At 37.7% G+C, this 24,404-nt stretch overlaps 1 protein-coding gene and 21 non-coding genes across 22 annotated transcripts in view; 21 read left to right on the top strand and 1 right to left on the bottom strand.

The window, feature by feature from the left end:
- The window catches only part of kif26ba (kinesin family member 26Ba), a 134,270-nt gene that overhangs the window by 23,868 nt on the left and 85,998 nt on the right, over positions 1–24,404 (bottom strand). The window contains exons 5-7 of the mRNA XM_073827554.1: positions 19,442–19,625; positions 3,784–3,996; positions 774–867 (exon numbers count right to left, since the gene is read on the bottom strand). Of these exons, the coding sequence (XP_073683655.1) occupies positions 774–867; positions 3,784–3,996; positions 19,442–19,625 (491 nt within the window). The remainder of the gene's footprint in view (positions 1–773; positions 868–3,783; positions 3,997–19,441; positions 19,626–24,404) is intronic.
- trnal-uaa (transfer RNA leucine (anticodon UAA)) lies at positions 12,774–12,856 on the top strand. The gene has a single exon. It is a non-coding gene; the product is annotated as a tRNA-Leu (tRNA).
- trnal-uaa (transfer RNA leucine (anticodon UAA)) lies at positions 14,844–14,926 on the top strand. Its single transcript has one exon. It is a non-coding gene; the product is annotated as a tRNA-Leu (tRNA).
- Positions 15,051–15,133, top strand: trnal-uaa (transfer RNA leucine (anticodon UAA)). Its single transcript has one exon. It is a non-coding gene; the product is annotated as a tRNA-Leu (tRNA).
- Positions 15,258–15,340, top strand: trnal-uaa (transfer RNA leucine (anticodon UAA)). Its single transcript has one exon. It is a non-coding gene; the product is annotated as a tRNA-Leu (tRNA).
- Positions 15,465–15,547, top strand: trnal-uaa (transfer RNA leucine (anticodon UAA)). Its single transcript has one exon. It is a non-coding gene; the product is annotated as a tRNA-Leu (tRNA).
- Positions 15,672–15,754, top strand: trnal-uaa (transfer RNA leucine (anticodon UAA)). The gene has a single exon. It is a non-coding gene; the product is annotated as a tRNA-Leu (tRNA).
- Positions 15,879–15,961, top strand: trnal-uaa (transfer RNA leucine (anticodon UAA)). Its single transcript has one exon. It is a non-coding gene; the product is annotated as a tRNA-Leu (tRNA).
- trnal-uaa (transfer RNA leucine (anticodon UAA)) lies at positions 16,293–16,375 on the top strand. The gene has a single exon. It is a non-coding gene; the product is annotated as a tRNA-Leu (tRNA).
- Positions 16,500–16,582, top strand: trnal-uaa (transfer RNA leucine (anticodon UAA)). The gene has a single exon. It is a non-coding gene; the product is annotated as a tRNA-Leu (tRNA).
- trnal-uaa (transfer RNA leucine (anticodon UAA)) lies at positions 16,707–16,789 on the top strand. The gene has a single exon. It is a non-coding gene; the product is annotated as a tRNA-Leu (tRNA).
- Positions 16,914–16,996, top strand: trnal-uaa (transfer RNA leucine (anticodon UAA)). Its single transcript has one exon. It is a non-coding gene; the product is annotated as a tRNA-Leu (tRNA).
- Positions 17,121–17,203, top strand: trnal-uaa (transfer RNA leucine (anticodon UAA)). The gene has a single exon. It is a non-coding gene; the product is annotated as a tRNA-Leu (tRNA).
- trnal-uaa (transfer RNA leucine (anticodon UAA)) lies at positions 17,328–17,410 on the top strand. The gene has a single exon. It is a non-coding gene; the product is annotated as a tRNA-Leu (tRNA).
- Positions 17,535–17,617, top strand: trnal-uaa (transfer RNA leucine (anticodon UAA)). The gene has a single exon. It is a non-coding gene; the product is annotated as a tRNA-Leu (tRNA).
- On the top strand, positions 17,939–18,021 carry trnal-uaa (transfer RNA leucine (anticodon UAA)). Its single transcript has one exon. It is a non-coding gene; the product is annotated as a tRNA-Leu (tRNA).
- On the top strand, positions 18,217–18,299 carry trnal-uaa (transfer RNA leucine (anticodon UAA)). Its single transcript has one exon. It is a non-coding gene; the product is annotated as a tRNA-Leu (tRNA).
- On the top strand, positions 18,424–18,506 carry trnal-uaa (transfer RNA leucine (anticodon UAA)). The gene has a single exon. It is a non-coding gene; the product is annotated as a tRNA-Leu (tRNA).
- On the top strand, positions 19,108–19,190 carry trnal-uaa (transfer RNA leucine (anticodon UAA)). The gene has a single exon. It is a non-coding gene; the product is annotated as a tRNA-Leu (tRNA).
- trnal-uaa (transfer RNA leucine (anticodon UAA)) lies at positions 20,202–20,284 on the top strand. Its single transcript has one exon. It is a non-coding gene; the product is annotated as a tRNA-Leu (tRNA).
- trnal-uaa (transfer RNA leucine (anticodon UAA)) lies at positions 20,457–20,539 on the top strand. Its single transcript has one exon. It is a non-coding gene; the product is annotated as a tRNA-Leu (tRNA).
- trnal-uaa (transfer RNA leucine (anticodon UAA)) lies at positions 21,604–21,687 on the top strand. Its single transcript has one exon. It is a non-coding gene; the product is annotated as a tRNA-Leu (tRNA).

Genomic DNA, 24,404 nt, shown 5'->3' with positions numbered 1-24,404 from the left:
CCACAACACTGCTAGAGTACTTTAATATTCACTATACAGGCTGTGCATCCTCACAACCAGCATGACATACAGGATCTAGAGGTCAAGGTGTATTAATTAATATTTCGCTCTCTAGCTGATTTGAAGGTCAAAAACAAATCTCTGTGTTCAAGCCTGATAAATCTCAAAAGATTGCACCGCTCAAGTTCACCATGATTCTTTTGTTTCATGTTTTATACAACCACTTTTTCAAGCCAAATGTCCAAGGTAATTACTTCCAAAGCACTAACAGGCCAGTCTCTGGGTTATTATGGCTAGTTAATTAGCTGTGCGCGGCTGACCAATGAAATGCTTTTCCAATGATGTATGAGCCGTTCTTTGGTTTTCAAGTAAAGGTTAATGGAAACAAGGCATCTGAGGCATTACACGCTGTCATCTAATCACTGACCAGCGACCACAGTGGCATTTTTCCATTGTTTTCTGAGCAAACGGCTGGTTAAATTTTACACTAATCTTCCAGAAGCAACAATGGACAATGATGGCAAAACAGGGTGAGATCATCTTGTAGTCTGCCATGCATGCTATGAAACTAATTCCATCTAATTCACAGGATGTGAACGGATGAGTATGGGGCCGCCGGGGAGGGGAAGGCGAGAAAAATGTCCCACTTACAAGGTAGTTTAGGGCAATTGAAGCACTTTGCTTTGTGATGGGTTGATATAATAGAGAGATGGTGAAATGACACTAATCTGACCCCATATACAAATATTTGGTCACAGCTGTTTGTCTCTTACCTAGTTTGGAGTGGCCAAAGCAAAAAACACAGCCGTCTGCTCCATTGACCACAGACTGGATGACCTCAGCCACAGTTCCTGCACAAACCTCTGCCTGCAAGAAAACAGCCAATCAAATTCATGCACTGCAAAAATTACTGAAATCATGCGACTTATATGGCGTTAAGGATGTTAATTAGTCTTTTTGATTTGTTTTTAATAAAACAAATATCTAAAACTGTTTAAAAAAGGCATATTTTTGTAAGTAGCACGGGTAAATTTGTAAATATGTATGCGTCAAAATCGATTTTTCTTTTATGCCAAAAATCATTAGGATATTAAATAAAGATCATGTTCCATGAAGATATTTTGTAATTTCCAACTGTAAATATTTAAAAACTTAATTTTTGATTAGCAATAATTGCTAAAAAACTTCATTTGGACAACTTTAAAGGCAATTTTCTCAATATTTCGATTTTTTTGCACCCTCAGATTTTCAAATAGTTATATCTCGTCCAAATATTGTCATATCCTAACAAACCATAAATCAACGAAAAGCTTATTCAGCTCAATTTTTAAAAAATGGTTCAGGGTCGCATTTATTTTTTTGTTAACTGCACTGCAAGTGTTTGCTAAATGAATATGATATTATTTAAGACATTTTAACTGGACATTAGGACAAAAACACTTCTTAAAATTAAGGTTTTCTTGCTGTGTACAAGAGATCTTCTGCACAGCAGCAACGACTGTCCATCTTTTATCAAGTACCCAGTCATGCTTTGTGGTTAAAGATCTGGGTTGATAACCTTGTATGTTCAAATCCCAGAAGGGGTGACACATAGGCAATTGCCATTTTCCCTTTAACCTAAATCAGCATTGTGAGGCACCCAGGGCTGCTCCAATGGGACCGTCCCTGTATTAAGAACATGCTGTTGCTTTGTACAATGAAACAATTGTTTTTGCAATTCTGTATGGTGACACTAGTGGCAGAAATTACACACTGCAAGTGCATGCTTAAAGGATTAGTTCACTTCCAGAAAAAAAAAATCCTGATAATTTACTCACCCCATGTCATCCGAGATGTTTGTCTTTCTTTCTTCAGTCGCAAAGAAATTACGTTTTTGAGGAAAACATTCCAGGATTTTTTTCATTTAGTAGACTTCAGTGGGGATCAGCGGGTTCAAGGTCCAAATGGCAGTTTCAATGCAGCTTCAAAGGGCTCTACACGATCCCAACCAAGGAATAAAGGTCTAATCTAATGAAACAAAAAGCCTTTTTCTTAAAAAAATAAAAATGTATATACTTTTTAACCACAAATGCTCATCTTGCACCATCTCTGTGATGAGCGTCTACTGTACATTGGAAAAGTCACACGCAGTTAGTTCTTTGTCTGTGTATTTCATTTAAAAATGTAGGGTAGGGTTCTCTTTCAACTTCAAAATCGTCCAAAATCGATGTTTTACCTTTTTTTGTAAAGGATGTTTGACTTTCTTTGCACATTCGCCTATGTCACGTGCGTGATTACATAATGTGTCGAGCCAGTGCAAGCCGAGCATTTGTGGTTAAAAAGTATATCAATTTGTATTTTTCTTAGAAAATGTCTGATCGTTTCACTAGATAAGACCCTTATTCCTCTGCTGGGATTGTGTAGAGCTCTTTGAAGCTGCATTGAAACTGCATTTTGGACCTTCAACCCACTGGGAACCATCGAAATCCAGTATATGGAGAAAAATCCTGGAATGTTTTCCTAAAAAAACCTCTTTGCGCCTGAAGAAAGAAAGGCATGAACAACTTGGATGACATGGGGGTGAGAAAATGATCAGGAAATTTTTATTCTGGAAGTGAAATAATCATTTAATGGTTAACTTTAAAGGGAAGGAAGGAAAGGAGGAAAGGAGGTGACGTGAGGCCAAGTATGGTGACCCATACTAGGAATTTGTGTTAGTTCACCCCAAAATTAAAATGCTGTTATCATTTATTCACCCTCAAGTTGTTCCAAATCTGTATGAGTTTCCTTCTTCTGTTGAACACAGAAATACATTTTTTTGAGGAAAACATTACAAGGTTTTTCTTTATATAGTGGACTTCTATGGGGGTCAGTGGGTTGAAGGTCCAAATTGCGGTTTCAATGCAGCTTCAAAGGGCTCTACACATGTAGTGAAACAATTGGTCATTTTCTTAAAAAAAAATATATATATATATTTTTTTTTTAAGTGTCACGTGCAGTCAGTTCTTCTTCTTTAGTGTACTCTCAAACTCTCATTTTCTAATCTAACTTCAAAATCACCCAACATTGTTGTTTTACCTTATTTTGTAAAGGGCATTTGATTTTCTTTGCACATTCGCTTTGTAAACACTGGGTCAGTACTTCTGCATGCGTCACGTGTATGATTACATAATGTGTGAAGTTGAGCCAGTGCAAGACAAGCATTTGTGGTTAAAAAGTATGCAAATTTGTATTTTTCTTATAAAATGTTTGGTCGTTTCGCTAGATAAGACCATTATTCCTCGGTTGGGATCCTGTAGAGCTCTTTGAAGCTGCATTGAAACTGCAATTTGGACCTTCAACTCATTGGAAACCACTAAAAGCCACTATATGGAGAAAAATGCTGGAATGTATTCCTCTAAAAAAACATAATTTCTTTGCGACTGAAGACGGAAAGACATGAACAACTTGGATGACATGGGGGTGAGTAAATTATTTGGATATTTTTATTCTGGAAGTGAACTAATCCTTTAACGGTTAGGTTTAAAGGGGTAGTTCACCTAAAAATATTCACAGCTGTTCCAAACCTGTATGAGTTTCTTTCTTCTGTTGAACACAAAAGGAAACATTTGGAAGAATGTTTGTATCCAAACAGTTGACTGTAGCCACTGGCTTCCACAGTTTGGTTACCAACATTCCTTAAAATATCGTTCCTAGCAGAAAGAAACTCAAAATTGGTTTAGAACAACTCAAGGGTGAGTAAATCAGGACAGAATTTTCATTTTAAGGCAAAGTATCTTTTTAAAACTAGCACCAATTCCTCACCTGAGAGGCATCATGGGAGAACGCCGCATCAAATGCGAACATCTTTGGAGGAACCTGGTTGGAGCCGGCGCGTTTCTGAGTTTGATTCTGCTGAGAATTAACCGCTGGATCCATGATGGTCACTTGCTTCTTACGGGAATCGACCTTAAGGAACGAGCTGGACTCTGCCGCGCTAGCGGGCGACGAAGGACACACGCGTACCATCACTTTAACCTGCACACAAATACAACAACATCTGCTCAGTAATGCAGCATGTCAAAGTGTCATGTTGCACAGCAGCAACCTCTCTGCGTGTAACACCACAACTAGTGTTTTTGTGAGCAAAACATTCTGCTTGAAGCTTTTTAAGTGGGGTTTACAGCTTTGTTAAGGGTTGACAGATTGTGGAAAGTTTGCATCTCTTTTTTTCGGGGGTGGGGGGGGGGGTGGGGGGTGCATCCCTTTTCTGAACACTTCTCCTGTAGAAGCACCTTAGCATTTCAAGTGGTTTTGAACAAGTTAAGACTATAAACCCTTCAAACTTTAACATGTTTATACCGTTACTCACGTTTTTGACACAACTGTGTGCAGTGATACTTAGAGAGTTATTCATGACTCTTTAATATTTCACAGTCAAATAGGTGGAGACAGCAGGCAAGCATCAAAGCTCAAAAATGCTGCAAAATGTCAAGTAACTTCAGCTGAAGTTTAGTTTTAGGAACTTGTATTGAAACTTATTCTACAATGATGTAATAAATTGTCTAATATAATGATAGACATCAAACCTAATGCCCTGTTTATAAGCGTGCGCTCAATAAAACCATCATTGAGTGAATGTAATTACAGATTAGTGAACTAGAACACAGGAGGGATTGTTGGAGCCCTGGAGAAAGACAGGGGATAAATCTTGGGTTTCCTTCCAACTCAAACTTGGAGTGTGATACTAGAAGCCCATCAAAAGACTGCAAAAGTCATCTTTCACCACACCTTTTCAGTCTAGACACAATTGTTAGACATACTTGACTCGCAACACTGATATTCAGGACACCAATGCTTGAAAAATACAATAAAAACAGTAATAATGTGAAATATTATTACAATTGAAAATATCTGCTTTTTATTATAATATATTTTAAAATGTAATTTAGTGAGGCAAAGCTGATTTTTCAGCATCATAACATCATTGTCACATGATCTTCAGAAATCATTCTAATATGCTGATTTGCTGCTCAAGAAATATTATCAATTTTGAAAACAGCTGTGCAAACCAAGATAGCATTCATTTGAAATAAATCTTTTGATACATTATATCTTCACTGTAACTTTTGATCAATTTAATGCATCCTTGCTAAAAAGTTCATTATGAAAAGCTTTAAATAACTGGACTACATATTTTCGCAGTGCTAAATAAATAGCCCCGGATGAAACGTTGACCTATTGGATGCATCATCCCATTTATAAATGCCTCCCAGAAATAAATGCTTCTTGGTTCTCTATAAACTGTGACTAATACGCTTTCTCTCTGAGTCCTTGCTTGTTATGGCGATACGGAAATGTGGTCACAGAGCAGCTCAAGGGGCAGTTATAACATCTGTCATGCTGTGAAATGCAATTACTGAAATCAAAGCATTAAAGATTAAATTTCAAGTTGAGCACATATTCAAACAACACTTTTTTTCTGAACCTAAAACAGTACAGCAGTTCAGCCTGTCTTCTCAATGCCAAGCCGAAATCAAAGCGGAAAACATAATTACCGTAGAAATCTAATCTCGACACCATATGGATTAGCAACTATAATACCATCATCATTACATTGATAGACATTTTGATAAAGTAGGAACATTGCTTCTCTAGAGTATCAGAGTCATTCAGAAATCTATTTGTTCTGAAGCATTGTGATTATTGGTTCATCTTTAGATGATTGTTTTAGCTCACAAAGATAATAAAAGCATCTCTCAAGACTTATTTTTTCTCTTTTGTAGATCAATAATTGATTTGAGATCATATGTAGAGGAAATTTCCCTGTTATTGCTGCCTCTGGACAGGAGAGATAATCCTCTCAAGATCAATACAGTCAAACCAAAAATTATTCAGACACCAGATATAATTTTTAATATTTTTTTTAGTAGTGGATGGAGGACACTATAGTTCATTTATGCAAGTGAGGAGAGCAAAATAAAGTAAACTGTCACATATTATACCTAAAAAAAAAAAATTCATACAGTGGACTACCAATAAAACTGCTTAAAATTTGGGACCAAAAACTTGATTTGACACTTTAACCTGACCATGTTTTGTTAAATACCTTTCTATCAAACTTATCTGACATTATCAAGATGAATTTGTTCACAGTTTAACTCAAAATTATTGTCTTATTTTATTACCATTTTCTAAACTATAGCGAATAAACTGTAATAATGTGAGAAATGTTGAAGGTGTTTTGTATCTTATTTTATTTCTGAAACCTTATAGTTGAGTATAATAACTGATTTTGCATAGAAAATTATATTTATAATAATAAATAATGCACAAAATAGCATGTATAAATATTTTGCAAGACACACAATTTAATTCATATGTATTTATATGTTTAAAACATTGCAGAAGAGACTTTTATATTAGCAGAAGCTACTAAGAGGCTATTTAATATGCAAAAAATAAATAAATATCATTTTAAAACATTTACTTGTCAGATGTTAAACAAATTTCCTTAGCAGGAAAATAAATGTAAAAAACATTAAAAAGCTAAATGCTGACATTTGGTAACAAAATAAATTAAATTAGTTATTGGGTTTTCGATTTTGAAGAGAAAATTTGACTTTGGTAGTCGAGATGTCTTCACATGACATTTCTAGTGTAAAAATATGAGAAGCAAGAGGAAACTACAAGGAACAAGTAAAAAATGTACATTTTCGCCTTCTCTGCATGAGAACAGACTTCCAGGAATGTCATTACACTGTGTTAAATATTTCATCCCGGCGTTATTTAACAGCAAAGTGAACCCTGCCTACAGTTTTTGCATATTCCACCTGAATTATGCATGAGCTGCATTGTTGAGGACACATCACACACAACACTTCTGAACTAACCTGCTGAATATGTGCGCACGAATCAGGACAGCTCTTTTGTAGTCTGGGAACAGAGGTATGCCTGACCTTTGACGCTGTAATGATACTGTCATTTCATGCATTGCCGTCTGTACATCACCTTAATCCACGTGGCAGCATTTGCTACAGCAGATACAGTACGACTTATCTATACAAGCCTATACGGTCTACTTTTGAGGTAAAGCTCCTCTCTGAGCCATAGTGATAAGTCTCAACACCAATAGCCTCAAACCGGCTCAGATCTAATAACGTGTTGGCAGACAGAATTTAATGAAACCGCTTTCTACACCCACAGTCCCTGCACTACAAAGAGCCATGTCTTTTTCTGTTCCCTATAACCAATCCTCCCAGGTTTGTTTAGTCACGTCCGGCATCTCCAAGCCTATTACCACAAATAGAATTTCTTCTGTTTGGTGATTTGCAACCCATTGCCTGCATTGAGCCTCTGATTTTCAGAAAAAGGGATAAGATCACGGTAGGGGGGCTCATTAGGCAGCATATGCGGCAGGATGGTGGTGGTGGAGGAGGAGGTGGTCTCTCCATGAGCTCTCACGGCTCTTGTGGGTGAGAGCAGTTTGGATAAAGCAGCACGACTAATTAAAGGAGACGCTCTCTTCTGGGTTATTACAGATGTTTAAGAACACTGGAGTGAGAGTCAAACCCACATACTCACTCAGTGGTGCCCACATAGCTACTATTACTCATAATTACATTATCAAACCTCATTTTCTTCAGTCCGAAATGAGACACAATAGCTCCAAAATGTACAGTATTTGGAGACTCGAGTGACACTTAAAACATAAGGTAACAATATGCAAACAAATAATGCTTTTCTCAATTCTAGCTTAAATTTTAAATGAGATTTCCATTATGTATGGTTTGCTAGGATAGGACAATATTTGGCTGAGATACAACAATTTGAAAATCTGAAATCTGAAGGTGCAAAAAATCCAAATATTGAGAAAATCGCCTTTAAAGTTGTCCAAATTAAGTTCTTAGCAATGCATATTACTAATTTAAAAATTAAGTTTTGATATGTTTACGTTGGGAAATTTTCGAAATATCTTCATGGAACATTATCTTTAGTTAATATCCTAATGATTTGTTAGTATAGGACAATATTTGGCCGAAATACAACCATTTGAAAATCTGAAATCTGAGGGTGCAAAAAATCTAAATATTGAGAAAATCGCCTTTAAAGTTGTACAATTAAGTTCTTAGCAATGCATATTACTAATCAGAAATTAAGTTTTGATATGTTTATGTTGGGAAATTTACTAAATATCTTCATGGAACATGATCTTTAGTTAATATCCTAATGAATTGTTAGTATAGGACTACATTTGGCCGAGATACAACAATTTGAAATTCTGAAGGGTGCAAAAAAATCAAAATATTGAGAAAATCGCCTTTAAAGTTGTACAATTAAGTTCTTAGCAATGCATATTACTAATCAGAAATTACGTTTTGATATATTTACGTGTTTAGGACATTTACTAAATATCTTCATGGAACATGATCTTTAGTTAATATCCTAATGATTTTTGGCTATTGTTACAAATATACCCATGCTACTTAAGACTGGTTTTGAGGTCCAAGGTCACATATTTGCTGTTACCTTAAAGCAGATGATCCCAAAGTGATTTTAGTGCATATATTCATTTCTTGTGCTTGAAGAGCCACCGTTATCTGTAGCGTTACTGTTTTCCCATAACGTTTGCTTAATCTTCATCACAACGGCAAAATACGTCATGTTTTACCTGAGTCGTCAAAATGGCTTTGTTTTGACTTTGTTATAGGCTAACGAAAATATAGTTCGCCTCAAAACAGTGGCAAGAAACGAGTTTTTTTCGCGGGATGCACACGTAAACATACAGCGAGACAAGTCTAGGCTGATTCATTAACAAATGACTCTTATGATTCGGTTCTTTTTAGTGAGTCAAACACATTCGGCGCGACAAGTGCAGTCCGATTGACGAGCAAATGACTCTTATGAGCCGGTTCTTCATAGGTGAATCATAAATATACAGTGGGTCGAAAGTAGTCAGGTTTATGACCAAATGACTCGGAGTCGGTTCCTTTTAGTGAATCAAAAACTTACAGTGTAGACCGATTCTCAAACAAATGACTCTTATGATCCGTTTATTTTTAGCGAATCAAAAACGACCAAAGTAGTCAGTTTTTCTTTTAAGTGGATCAAAACTATACAGAGCGGTCGCGTCGAGTAGTTTAAAGCCAGATTTGAATCAGTTTGACGAATCCATCCCTGAAATGATTCAATAGGAGAGGTTGGTAAATCAACATTTGATTTGCTTATTGAACTGCAAGTTATTATTTTCAGTGATGCACATAAAAAAATATGTTTAAATTTGTGTTTTTTGTTGTTGTTGTTGTTGTGGGAGTACATGTAAACAAACATACATCTTGACAAGTGTAGGTAATTCATTAACAAATGACTCTAATGATTCGGTTCTTTTTAGTGAGTCAAAAACATTCAGCGTGAGGAGTGTAGTCCGATTGACGAAAAAATGATTCTTATAAGAGTCGGTTCTTCGTAGTGAATCATAAATATACAGTGGGACCAAAGTAGTCCAGCTCATGACCAAATCTTATTCTTTTTAGTGAATCAAAAATATATAATATAGGCCTATAATATAAAGATCAAAGTAGACCGATTCACAAACAAATGACTCAAATGATCTGTGTGTTTTTAGTCAGTTTCAAGTACAACTGAACCTTATGAGCCAGAACTTTTAAAGGAATCAAAAAGACGTTCAAAAGACGAGTTACATGTTTGAATCAGTTTGATGAATCTACCTCTGAAATGAATCAATTAGGTTACTGAATCAACAACAGAACAGAAATCAGTTTTTAGTGATGCTAATACTAAAATTATGGACGTTTTGAGGTGAACGGATGAATTAATTAATTAAATACAAATAAATAATCTTGGTTAGCTTGAGACCACTTCCTGGTAAAAAAAACATTTGCACACTTGTAGAGGATTTGTTCATGGATTATGATAACACAGGTTCACTGCTTATTATATTTATTCTGTTTCTGCATACATGCTATGGTTTATTCCCTGATATTTACAGGAGAGTTTAGAAAAAATGTCATGATGAAATGCCATTTGAACACTTTTCATTTCAGCGATTGATTTGATTTCTATCATGGCATTTGAAGTATGGACCAGGGATGCACAGATCTTATCCAGCTACTTATATGTGCTTGTAACCATGCAGAGAAAGCAAGCTTCATATTTTATAAAGGGCTGAAAGATCCCCTCCTGGATTACTTTGTAGAATCAATAAGCCTGCAGTTGATATGTCCATTATAATAGATAGATAAGAGCAGAGCAGGACATTATATCAAGCTTTAATCGGTTATCTTCCAGGCAGGGTCTGCAAAGTTTAATTAAAAAGGCATTTACATGTAATATAAAGTTATGAATCATTCGCTGGTGTCATATTTCCTTGCCGTGTAAACTGATATTCTCTTTTACACAGGAATATTGGGATGAATATTTCAGACTATTGAATTTACATGCGCTATGCTTACTCCATGATGCCTGCAAGGTGTTTTTCTTTAACACCTCAGTTTTAGAAATCGCTGTTAAAAATTGATTAGCCGCCGAATATAATTTTTTTTTTCAAGGTCAGTGCCTGGCCTGCACTTTCCAAGAGATTGATGAATCTGTAAAACCCACAGGATTCCTATAAACCACCAGAAATGTACTAGAGAAGAGTGAGGATGAAATGGAAAGAGTCTCAATGATTTAGGAAAAGATAGACTTGCTCTAAAAGCTTTGATCTGTTAAATTTGATGGATACATGTAAAAATTTAGCATCTAGACATGTTTGAAAGTCAACCATCAATTGGTTTATTATTAGCAAGATAATGGAGATGCCCTTGGTATTTAATCTAGTCACTGCTGTAAAACCCTGATGGTTTGAATCATGATCGCTGTGTGAATTCATGCGAAACTGGAAGGGAACATCATTCACACAAATATTTTTAATTAATTCCTAATAATATTCACACCATGGCAGAAGAATGTCACATGTAAATTTGCCAGAGCACAAAGCACAATTTTATTTCAGATACTGTTTTTATTTAACTGGTTCTATTGAGTGCAAATACAAATTATATATCTATGTCTTTCATCTCTATCTCAAAGCTGATCACTTTCTGTGGGTGCCACAAAAGCAGCTGTATAGAGCAGCTACACCCATCAATATCTTATCGCGCTATGTTCTTATATCCAAAGGCCACTGTTACAGCCCTGTCCCTTGAGAAAGGTGACATTTTTCGGCTGCAAATGCCAGAATTTGCATTGCCCACCATCCTGCTTATGTTCCGGCTGACTGGAGAACGATTCATTTTAGTTTGCCAGAACAACATGCAGCCTAAATGTGGGTGTTGTTTACAGATGAACTCAAGCTGTTCCGATGCAAGATGACTCTGTACGGCCTCACCGAAAGTTCTCAATAACAACCCACCATGTGGTTAATTATGAGTCTGAAAATCATCAGTTTGATGCTTCTGACAAACCCAGAGCTATATGAGCCGACTGTTTGGTGAGTCTTTTTGGGAGGTGCCATAACTAGATATCATGACCCGAATCGCCACAGACTGAGTCCAAACACAGATGAATTTCCCCCATCCTCTGATGTCTGAGAGGAATGCCAGATATGCTGGTTTCCCCACGATGCGCTGAAGATCAGGATCAACTTTCACTATGCGGGGCTCCTCCGCTGTCAGCGCTTGCACCAATGCATGAGTTTGATGGATTCTGTCTGTGCGAGAGCGTACTAGGGTGGTTTTAAATAGAAAAACAACGAAATGACAGAGAAATCAGTGATGCGCACAGTGTGCTGACTGAGCATGTAAATTGATAAAGGAATGCAGCCGTAAAGATGGGACAGAGAGACAGACAGAGTGACAGGGGGCTGAAGACTTTCCATTATGTTTGGTTGAGGGTACTGAAATTGCTTTTGCAGTGTATAATGATGCTGGTTTACTAGTGATTCAACTGAATGGGTTTCTGATCTGAAGTGTATGGATGAGATGAGCACCACCAGCCACTCTGAAAAAAGGCTGGAAAAAAGCCTGGAGGAGCAACCAGAATGGCTAAGTGGTTAAGGTGTTGGACTTAACATCCAAGGAAGAATGTCCTTGTGGGTTCGAGCCCCACTCCTGGTAGAACAATGTGAGTTTTAAACAGAATACAATCAAACAGAATTTGTACAATATGTAGCTGTATTGCATACAAATTAGTTTCTCAACTATTTTTAAAGAGACCAAGATGGCTGCGTGGTTAAGGCTTGGACTTTAAGTCCAATGGACAAATGTTCTCAGCGGTTTAAACCCCACTCCTGGTAGACCAATGTGAGTTTTAAATAGACAATAGTCATTTGGCTGTACAGTATGTGGTTATGTTACAAATTATTTTCTGAAAACTGTTTCTTAAATATCTGTAAACAGAACAAAGGGTTACTTTTAACCAACAAATGAGCAGGATGGCCGAGTGGTTAAGGCGTTGGACTTAAGATCCAATGGACAAATGTCCTCATTGGTTTGAACCCCACTCCTGGTAGACAAAATGTGAATTTTAAACAGAATACAATCATTTGTACAATATGTAGCTGTAGTACAAACAAATTAGTTTCTTAACTGACTATAAAGTGACCAGGATGGCCAGGTGGTTAAGGCTTGGACTAAAAATCCAATGGACAAATGCCCTCAGGGGTTCGAACCCCATTCCTGGTAGACCGATGTGAGTTTTAAATAGACGATAGTTATTTGGCTGTACAGTATGTGGTTGTGTTACAAATAAGTTTCTAACAACTGGTTCTTAACTATCTGTAAATGGAACAAAGGGTTACTTTCCATCATCAGTTGACCAGGATGGCCAAGTGGTTAAGGCATTGGACTTAAGATCCAATGGACAAATGTCCTCGTGGGTTTGAGCCCCACTCCTGGTAGACCAGTGTGGCTTTTAAACAGCATAAAATCCTTTGTACAATATGTAGCTGTATTACAAACAACTTACTTTCTGAACTGTTTGTGAAGTGACCAGGATGGCTGAGTGGTTAAGGCTTGGACTCTCGATCCAATGGACAAATGTCCTTGTGTCCCACTTCAAGTAAATCAATGTGTTTTTAAATAAAATACAGTAATTTGGTTGTATTATAAATTAGTTTCTCAAAAGTGCTTTTTAACAACCTGTAAAAGGAGCAAAATGACTAGGATGGTCGAGTGGATAAGGCATTGGACTTAAGATCCAATAAACAGATGTCCGCGTGGGTTTGAATTTGGTTGTTTTACAAGTTAATTTCTCAAAACTGGTTCTTAACAGCCTGTAATAGGAACAAAGGGTTACTTTGCACCATAAAATAATCAGAATGCCCGAGTGGTTAAGGTGTAGGACTTAAGATCCAACAGACAAATGTACTTGTGTGTTTGAACCCCACTCCTGGTGAAATAATGGTGTTTGATTTATGGACAAATGTGGGTTCAAACCCCAATCAACTAACATCTTGACTATATTGATTTTTGTAAAGTTTTTAAATATTCTGCCTTTGTATTCATTCAAAATTGAACCAACTGAACCTTAAGGACATGTTTTGTGAGCATTATGTAAGTAGAGTTAATCTGCTTACATATTGTGTTTGATTTTATTTATTTTCGGAAATTGTTGTACGTTCACGGATCATTATACACACGTCTTAACAAATGGGGCCCCTGGAAGGTTCTGGTTCATGATCTTTTTTCACCATTCCTCGCTTAACCAAGACATTAAACCTCAGGTTGCTTCAGGAAAACTGTTTCGTTAATTACCACCCTGTATATCATTCTGTTAGGAAGTAAACTTTGCTAAATGACTACTACTTATTAATAACAATAGTCTTATGGGCCAGCCAGAATGTGATAATGCAGAATGTCAGATCAAAGGTCTACATTCCTCTGCATTCATGCATCTTAAACCACTCCTAGCCTGCATCTCTCCTGTAGCAGAACACTTTCACCTGTGATATCTACATGTATTCTGCAGGCAACATTCTCTCGCATCCGCCCCATATGTTCTCGAAAGCTGCCAAAGCACAAATCAGATGCCTACATTTCTCAACTAGCTGTGGTTCATGATACCTGTGTCACAAAATTAAAACTAAATGCACTTTTATTATATTCAGTTCACAATTTATTAATTTTAGCCCAATTTACACCTGATTGTAAAGTGATAGATTGTCCAAAAAGCAAAATATATGTTCCCACACTGTCATTATTTATTCACACTAAGGCCATTTTAAACATGCATGACTTTATTTCTTCTATGGAACAAAATACATGGAATCCATAGAAAATTCAATTCAATTCAATTCAATTCAAGTTTATTTGTATAGCGCTTTTCACAATACAAATTGTTGCAAAGCAGCTGTACAAAAGAAAATGCATCTCCTAAGCACCTTTTAAGGGAAAGACCTTTATTTTTGAATATATATTAATACCAAAAGCAAACGTGGTTATTTTCTTATTTAATCATATTAAAATGCCTCCCTTCTGTTGCTCATTTGATTTTGCTGTCCTTGGCCCTTTGTTTTCAGTTAATGAGCTCACCTTTGAGCTCTGAGCAAGATACAAAAGAAACTAGATGCCATCACGTTTAATCAATCCAGCCTGAACGCCCCAGTCTTGCCCACCTCATCAGAACTTACACAGCAGTGTTGACAAATGAGGCGCTGAAAATATCACATTTAGTCACTCACCAGGATGGCTGAGTGCTTAAGGCATTGGATTTCTAATGGTGATCCAATAGACAAATATTCTTGTGGGTTCAAACCCCACTCCTGGTAGATAATGTAAGTTCTAGCTTAAATTAGTTCAGTAAACCTGCTTTATCTAATAGTGATGAGAGAAAGTCTCTCAAATGCATTTCAAAAAGCTTTTCTACCCTACAAGCAAGTAAAAGACACCAGGATGGCCGAGTGGTTAAGGCGTTGGACTTAAGATCCAATGGACAAATGTTCTCGTGGGTTCAAACCCCACTCCTGGTAAAGGTTATAAATTCTTGCTTAAATTAGTCCACTGAATGGGGTTCATTTTTATATTGAGGAGAGAACGCAGACTCTTAAATGCATATCAGAGAAGCTATTTCTACCCAATAAGCAAATCAAAGACACCAGGATGGCCGAGTGGTTAAGGCGTTGGACTTAAGATCCATTGGGCGAATGTCCTCGTGGGTTAGAACCCCACTCCTGGTAAAGGTTATCAATTCTTGCTTAAATTAGTCCACTAAATCTGATTAGTTTTTATATTGAGGATAGAACGCAGAGTCTTAAATGCATATCAGAGAAGTTATATCTACTCTACAAGCAAGTAAAAGACACCAGGATGGCCGAGTGGTTAAGGCGTTGGACTTAAGATCCAATGGGCAAATGTCCTCGTGGGTTCGCACCCCACTCCTGGTAAAGGTTATCAATTCTTGCTTAAATTAGTCCACTAAACCTGATAAATTTTTATATTGAGGAGAGAACGCAGACTCTTAAATGCATTTCAGAGAAGCTATTTTTACCCTACAAGCAAGTAAAAGACACCAGGATGGCCGAGTAGTTAAGGCGTTGGACTTAAGATCCAATGGACAAATGTCCTCGTGGGTTCGAGCCCCACTCCTGGTAAAGGTTATCAATTCTTGCTTAAATTAGTCCACTAAACTGGGCTCACTTTTATATTGAGGATGGTACGCAGACTCTTAAATGCATATCAGAGAAGCTATTTCTACCCTACAAGCAAGTAAAAGACACCAGGATGGCCGAGTGGTTAAGGCATTGGACTTAAGATCCAGAGGACGGATGTCCTCCTGGATTCGAACCCCACTCCTGGTAAAAGTTATCAATTCTTGCTTAATTTAGTCCACTAAATCTGATTAATTTTTATATTGAGGAGAGAACGCAGAGTCTTAAATGCATATCAGAGAAGCTATTTCTACCCTACAAGCAAGTAAAAGACACCAGGATGGCCGAGTGGTTAAGGCGTTGGACTTAAGATCCAATGGGCAAATGTCCTCGTGGGTTCGAACCCCACTCCTGGTAAAAGTTATCAATTCTTGCTTAAATTAGTCCACTAAACCTGATCAATTTTTTTATTGAGGAGAGAACGCAGACTCTTAAATGCATATCAGAGAAGCTATTTCTACCCTACAAGCAAGTAAAAGACACCAGGATGGCCGAGTGGTTAAGGTGTTGGACTTAAGATCCAGAGGACGGATGTCCTCATTGATTCGAACCCCACTCCTGGTAGAGGTTATCAATTCTTGATTAATTTAGTCCACTAAATCTGATTAATTTTTATATTGAGGAGAGAACGCAGAGTCTTAAATGCATATCAGAGAAGCTATGTTTACCCTACAAACAAGTAAAAGACACCAGGATGGCCGAGTGGTTAAGGCGTTGGACTTAAGATCCAATGGACAAATGTCCTCGTGGGTTCGAACCCCACTCCTGGTAAAGGTTGTCAATTCTTGCTTAAATTAGTCCACTAAACGGGGCTCACTTTTATATTGAGGATGGAACGCAGACTCTTAAATGCATATCAGAGAAGCTATTTCTACCCTACAAGCAAGTAAAAGACACCAGGATGGCCGAGTGGTTAAGGCGTTGGACTTAAGATCCAATGGACAAATGTCCTCGTGGGTTCGAACCCCACTCCTGGTAAAGGTTATCAATTCTTGCTTAAATTAGTCCACTAAATCTGATTAGTTTTTATATTGAGGATAGAACGCAGAGTCTTAAATGCATATCAGAGAAGTTATATCTACTCTACAAGCAAGTAAAAGACACCAGGATGGCCGAGTGGTTAAGGCGTTGGACTTAAGATCCAATGGGCAAATGTCCTCGTGGGTTCGCACCCCACTCCTGGTAAAGGTAATCAATTCTTGCTTAAATTAGTCCACTAAACGGGGCTCACTTTTATATTGAGGAGGGAACGCAGACTCTTAAATGCATATCAGAGAAGCTATTTCTACCCTACAAGCAAGTCAAAGACACCAGGATGGCCGAGTGGTTAAGGCGTTGGACTTAAGATCCAATGGACAAATGTCCTCGTGGGTTCGAACCCCACTCCTGGTAAAGGTTATCAATTCTTGCTTAAATTAGTCCACTAAACGGGGCTCACTTTTATATTGAGGAGGGAATGCAGACTCTTAAATGCATATCAGAGAAGCTATTTCTACCCTACAAGCAAGTCAAAGACACCAGGATGGCCGAGTGGTTATGGCTTTGGACTTAAGATCCAATGGACAAATGTCCTCGTGGGTTTGAACCCCACTCCTGGTAAAGGTTATCAATTCTTGCTTAAATTAGTCCACTAAACGGTGCTCACTTTTATATTGAGGAGGGAAAGCAGACTCTTAAATGCATATCAGAGAAGCTATTTCTACCCTACAAGAAAGTAAAAGACACCAGGATGGCCGAGTGGTTAAGGCGTTGGACTTAAGATCCAATGGACAAATGTCCTCGTGGGTTCGAACCCCACTCCAGGTAAAGGTTATCAATTCTTGCTTAAATTAGTCCACTAAACGGGGCTCACTTTTATATTGAGGATGCAACGCAGACTCTTAAATGCATATCAGAGAAGCTATTTCTACCCTACAAGCAAGTAAAAGACACCAGGATGGCCGAGTGGTTAAGGCGTTGGACTTAAGATCCAATGGACAAATGTCCTCGTGGGTTCGAACCCCACTCCTGGTAAAGGTTATCAATTCTTGCTTAAATTAGTCCACTAAACGGGGCTCACTTTTATATTGAGGAGGGAACGCAGACTCTTAAATGCATATCAGAGAAGCTATTTCTACCCTACAAGCAAGTAAAAGACGCCAGGATGGCTGAGTGGTTAAGGCGTTGGACTTAAGATCCAATGGGCAAATGTCCTTGTGGGTTTGCACCCCAAGGTTATCAATTCTTGCTTAAATTAGTCCACTAAACGGGGTTCACTTTTATATTGAGGAGAGAATGCAGACTCTTAAATGCATATCAGAGAAGCTATTTCTACCCTACAAGCAAGTAAAAGACGCCAGGATGGCCGAGTGGTTAAGGCATTGGACTTAAGATCCAGAGGACGGATGTCCTCCTGGATTCGAACCCCACTCCTGGTAGAGGTTAACAATTCTTGCTTAATTTAGTCCACTAAATCTGATTAATTTTTATATTGAGGAGAGAACGCAGTCTTAAATGCATATCAGAGAAGCTATTTCTACCCTACAAATGTTCACTTTTATATTGAGGAGAGAATGCAGACTCTTAAATGCATATCAGAGAAGCTATTTCTACCCTACAAGCAAGTAAAAGACACCAGGATGGCCGAGTGGTTAAGGCGTTGGACTTAAGATCCAATGGACAAATGTCCTCGTGGGTTCGAACCCCACTCCAGGTAAAGGTTATCAATTCTTGCTTAAATTAGTCCACTAAACGGGGCTCACTTTTATATTGAGGAGGCAACGCAGACTCTTAAATGCATATCAGAGAAGCTATTTCTACCCTACAAGCAAGTAAAAGACACCAGGATGGCCGAGTGGTTAAGGCGTTGGACTTAAGATCCAATGGACAAATGTCCTCGTGGGTTCGAACCCCACTCCTGGTAAAGGTTATCAATTCTTGCTTAAATTAGTCCACTAAACGGGGCTCACTTTTATATTGAGGAGGGAAAGCAGACTCTTAAATGCATATCAGAGAAGCTATTTCTACCCTACAAGCAAGTAAAAGACGCCAGGATGGCTGAGTGGTTAAGGCGTTGGACTTAAGATCCAATGGGCAAATGTCCTTGTGGGTTTGCACCCCAAGGTTATCAATTCTTGCTTAAATTAGTCCACTAAACGGGGTTCACTTTTATATTGAGGAGAGAATGCAGACTCTTAAATGCATATCAGAGAAGCTATTTCTACCCTACAAGCAAGTAAAAGACGCCAGGATGGGCGAGTGGTTAAGGCATTGGACTTAAGATCCAGAGGACGGATGTCCTCCTGGATTCGAACCCCACTCCTGGTAGAGGTTATCAATTCTTGCTTAATTTAGTCCACTAAATCTGATTAATTTTTATATTGAGGAGAGAACGCAGAGTCTTAAATGCATATCAGAGAAGCTATTTCTACCCTACAAATGTTCACTTTTATATTGAGGAGAGAATGCAGACTCTTAAATGCATATCAGAGAAGCTATTTCTACCCTACAAGCAAGTAAAAGACACCAGGATGGCCGAGTGGTTAAGGCGTTGGACTTAAGATCCAATGGACAAATGTCCTCGTGGGTTCGAACCCCACTCCTGGTAAAGGTTTCCAATTCTTGCTTAAATTAGTCCACTAAACCTGATTCATTTTTATATTGAGGATTAGTTCAACTCTACTTGAAGGGCACATTAGCATTGGTGGGTGACCATTTTTGCTAGAGCTAAGTAAATATGATTAGGTGTTGAAATTAATATGTTTAGCTTGCAAAACCATTTATGTTCATATGTTGGTGAAAACCAGACTCAACAATACCCAGATCCAGAGCTTTTTGCTACAATATTAAAGATCATACCTTGCCCATTCCAGGAGTGTCTTTGACTTTGTTGACTGCCCGTAACAGGCAGGGCGGAGCAGGGGGCGGAGACACCTGCAGGATGCCGCTGAAGTTGGTGGGAAAAAGAGGCGGATCACAAGCCACAGGGGGTGCAGGGCGCTGCTTCTTCTTCTTGGAAGACAGATTCAATTTCTGGGCAGCCCTGAGGATAAACAAACACAAGCAAAGTTAAAACTAGAACAGATGTGTATGTGTGTATAAACGCTGCGATCCCTCGGCTGTTTACATTGATTCTGAGTTTTTGTTTGTTTAGGGAAAGTGTTCTGTATTGCAAGATTAAAATACAGCTTGAAAAGTTCAAATGTAACAATGCAGAGCAAAACTGATTTTGTGAGCAATCAAGTGAAGCGGTACAGTTTACGTTTTTCAGTGAATTTGTAGTGTCCATCTCAAAACAGGCTGATGAAGATTTGTGCATTGTTAACTGCTCTTTCAAGTCATTACATGTACGTCACAGCAAATCAGCAGAGAAAAGAGACATCTGTAAGGTCTTCAGTGCCACAACAATAGCATTTTCAGCATTCTTTTACTGCTGATTTCTCACAGAGAACAGGCAGGATCTGAACTTGGGCATGAGACAGTAACAGAAAGAAGGACAGCGAGAAAGAAAAGCTGAGCAAGAAAAAGTCAAAGCTGACTTATTGTTATGAAATGAAACCCTAAGCCATGCCACAGAAAATCTAAAATTGGACAGACAGGATCAACACTAAAAAAGAGAACCAGGATGGCCGAGTGGTTAAGGCGTTGGACTTAAGATCCAATGGACAAATGTCCTCGTGGGTTCGAACCCCACTCCTGGTAGTTGATGTCAGTTCTGGCTTAAATTAGTCTAGAAAACTGGCTTAATCTTATATTGAGTAGAGAAACAGACTCTCAAATGCATATCAGAAAAGCTATTTCTAACGTACAACTCAACAAAAAACAAAAATGCATATAAGAGAAGCTATTTCTACCCTGCTAATTTACAAAAAACACCAGGATGGCCGAGTGGTTAAGGTGTTGGACTTAAAATCCAATGGACAAATGTCCTCATGGGTTCAGACCCCACTCCTGGTAGATAATCAAGCTTAAATTGCTCCAGTAAACCTGCTTTATCTTACAGTCATGAGAGACAGCAGACTCTTAAATGCATATTAGAGAATATATTTCTAACCTGCAACTTAACAAAAACAACAAGATGGCAAAGTGGTTAAGGTGTTGGATTTAAAATCCAATGGACAAATGTCCTTGTGGATTCAAACCCCACTCCTGGTAGATAATGTCTATTCTAGCTTAAATTACTCCAGTAAACTTGCTTTGTATTATAGTCATGAGAGACAGCAGACGCTTAAATGCATATTAGAGAATCTATTTCTAACCTGCAACCATACTGAAAACACCAGGATGGCAGAGTGGATAAGGTGTTGCACTTCAGATCCAATAGGCAAATGTCCTTGTGCGTTCGAACCCCACTCCTGGTAGTTGATGTCAAATTCGGCTTAAATTAGTCCAGAAAACTGGCTTTATCTTATATTGAGGAGAGAAAGCAGACTCTTAAATGCATATCAGAAAAGCTATTTCTAACGTACAACTTAACAAAAAACACCAGGATGGCAGAGTGGTTAAACTGTTTCGATTTAAGATCCAATGAACAACTGTCCTTGTGGGCTCAAGCCCCACTCCTGGTAGATAATGTTAGTTCTGGCTTAAATAAATCCAGTAAACTTGCTTTGTATTATAGTCATGAGAGACAGCAGACGCTTAAATGCATATTAGAGAATCTATTTCTAACCTGCAACCATACTGAAAACACCAGGATTGCTGAGTGGTTTAGGTCTTGCACTTAAGATCCAATGGACAAATGTTTTTGTGGGTTCAAACCCCACTCCTGGTAGATAATGTAAATTCTAGCTGAAATTACTTCAGTAAACCTGCTTTATCTTATAGTGAGGAGAAAAAGCAGATTTTTAAATGCATATCAGAGAAGCTAACTCACACATGAGACAGCAACAGAAAGAAAGACAGCGAGAAAGAAAAGCTGAACGAGAAAAAGTCAAAGCTGACTTGTTATGAAATGAAACCCTAAGCCATGCTACAAAATATCTAAAACTGAACAGACAGGATCAACACTAGAAAAGAGAACCAGGATGGCCGAGTGGTTTTAAGCGTTGGACTTAAGATCCAATGGACAAATGTCCTTGTGGGTTCAAACCCCACTCCTGGTAGACAAATGGAATCTGAACTGCTTTTAAGTTGTCAATAAATTTGTTGAAGTCTGTCAGGGGCCAATTGTGTCTACTTGAAAATGGTTATCTGTGCCTTCACTGACCACCAATTCTACTAAACCTTATAAATGGGGTCCAAACTGTAACTTTGATCTCCATGCATCAGCAAATCACGTACACAATGGCAATGGCAAAGTAATTGAGTTGATCCACCTTCACAGGATGATTGTACTCATGGACATCAGGTGAAATCCTTGTGTATTTAGTGGGTTAAGAGATATTGAGAATGGCTTTGACTCGGGAGGAGGAGAAGTGAGGGTCGATTGATTCTAACCGTGGTCTCCCAGCCTGTTAGAGACTGTTTCAATTGGCTCTTAGAGAAGTATTGATCAATCAGTCCAGCATTTTCACCTGACCAAACATATCTGTGTAGAGGCTTATCACAGCCTCATTTAGACTCCCACTGGATCAGAGATCGGATGATAGAGGCCGAAATTGCAGTTTAAAAAACTGAAACACCACAAGTGGTCAGCCTCTTATTTGTTTTAGGACAAACATGTCTTATCTGAGAAGCCATTAAGTTTAAGGTGATATTTTAAGAGTTATAATTGCTTGGCATTAAAGAATTGATAAATAGGTAGACAAATGTGTTTCCTTTAAGTCCAGATGGTTGCAGTTTCCTCAGGCTACAAATATTTTCATAATGGGGTCCTAAATCTGAACTTAATTTACAATTTATAATTACGCCCATAAAAGACCAAGGACACAGATAAATGTGCCAATCAATGCTTACCTTAAACTTGATTGGCTTTCTGTCGCTATAATTATCAAAATGTGAGATATGAATATTTTGGATGGGAATGGTACAATATTTTGTATAATACCAACTTGTGTTTATTTATATACTGCTTCAGGTGCATTAAAAATTATTAGGATGTCTATCTGCACAATGAAGATTCCAACTAAATTTTTTTGTAATTCTTTTTTATATTTTTGAAGTTAGTTTTTTTTCTATGGAAGTCCCTTTTTGCCACTGAATACAAAATTAAAAAAGATAACTGCGACTTTTTTTTGCACAATTGCGGATTTACATCTCTCAATTCTGACTTTTTTTTCTCAGAATTGCAAGATGCAAACTCACAATTCTGACTTTTTTCTCAGAATTGCATGATGAAAACTCACAATTCTGACTTTTTTTCAAAATTGCATGACACAAACTCACAATTCTGACTTTTTTTAGAATAGCATTATACAAACTTACAATTCTGACTTTTTTTAGAATTGCATTATACAAACTCACAATTCTGACTTTTTTCTCAGAATTGCATGATACAAACCACAACTTTTTTTCTCAAAATTGCATGATACAAACTCACAATTTTGACTTTTTTTTCTCAGAATTGCATGATACAAACTCATGATTCCGACTTTTTTCTCAGAACTGCATGATACAAACTCACAATTCTGACTTTTTTTTTCAAAATTGCATGATACAAACTCAAAATTCTGACTTTTTTCTCAGAATTGCGTGATACAAACTCACAATTCTGACTTTTTTTCAAAATTGCATGACACAAACTCACAATTCTGACTTTTTTCTCAGAATTGCATGATACAAACTCACAATTCTGACTTTTTTTTCAAAATTGCATGATACAAACTCAAAATTCTGACTTTTTTCTCAGAATTGCATGATACAAACTCACAATTCTGACTTTTTTTTTTTTCAAAATTGCATGATACAAACTCCAAATTCTGACTTTTTTCTCAGAATTGCATGATACAAACTCACAATTCTAACTTTTTTCCTAGAATTGCATAATACAAACTCACAATTCAGCCTTTTTTTCTCAGAATTGCATGATACAAACTCACAGAAAATACTTTTTCTGAGTATCTTACAATTCTTTGAGATAAAAAGTTGCAATGACTTTTTTATTTTTTATTGAGTGACAGAAACGTGCTTCCATATTTTTTCACTTTTTCTGATGCAAAAACACAAAAATATAAAACCTTTTTTATACACTATTTCAGTCTGAATCCGTATTCAGTGTGGGGATAGAAATATTGTTAGCAGAAAGAAAAGGTCAACCAGCTTTCCCAAAAAGACCATGCTGGTCGACAACTGCAGGCTACAGTAGCCCACCTACCAGATGCACACTAACCAGCCTTGAAATTCATGCTGGTCTAAGCAGGTTTTTTCAGCAGGAAAGACAATTAGGCTGCTCTTTTCTGTTTGGGTGCACATTTTAAAGGTCTCGGTGGTGTGTCTGGCAGTGATGCTTTAATGAACTGTACAGAGCTTAAAAGGTAAACGACATTGCACACAACAGGACAGGGCAGATCTGCACTCCAAACTTCAACACAGGCATCATCACAGACTTCCTCCCAAGGGATCTAAAAGATTTGTGAGTCAAATCTTCTCAGATTAGCAGAAGGAAAGTGTCAGTTATTTCACTTTGCAGTAGTAGTACCTTGAGGCACGATCATTCGTTTTGAAGCTCTCCACCTTTGCTAACTTGTCCAAATCTATTCAAGGCCAAAGACAGAAGCAGGAGAGAAAAATAGCTCACAATACAGACATCTACGGTAGCTCAGGTGTCCTGGCACTAAAACCACATAATATAGAAATACACCCTCAGCCTCTGGCTATCATAGAAAAATTTGAGTGCAGTGGTTCATACCTGCTATTTGATAAATATTTTGCAAGCTGATCA

The sequence above is a fragment of the Garra rufa genome, chromosome 21 (genome assembly GCF_049309525.1).
Source record: "Garra rufa chromosome 21, GarRuf1.0, whole genome shotgun sequence".
NCBI classification, from domain to species: Eukaryota; Metazoa; Chordata; class Actinopteri; order Cypriniformes; family Cyprinidae; genus Garra; species Garra rufa.
The sequence above is the reverse complement of the archived record's forward strand: the minus strand, read 5'-3'. Positions and strand labels throughout refer to the sequence as shown.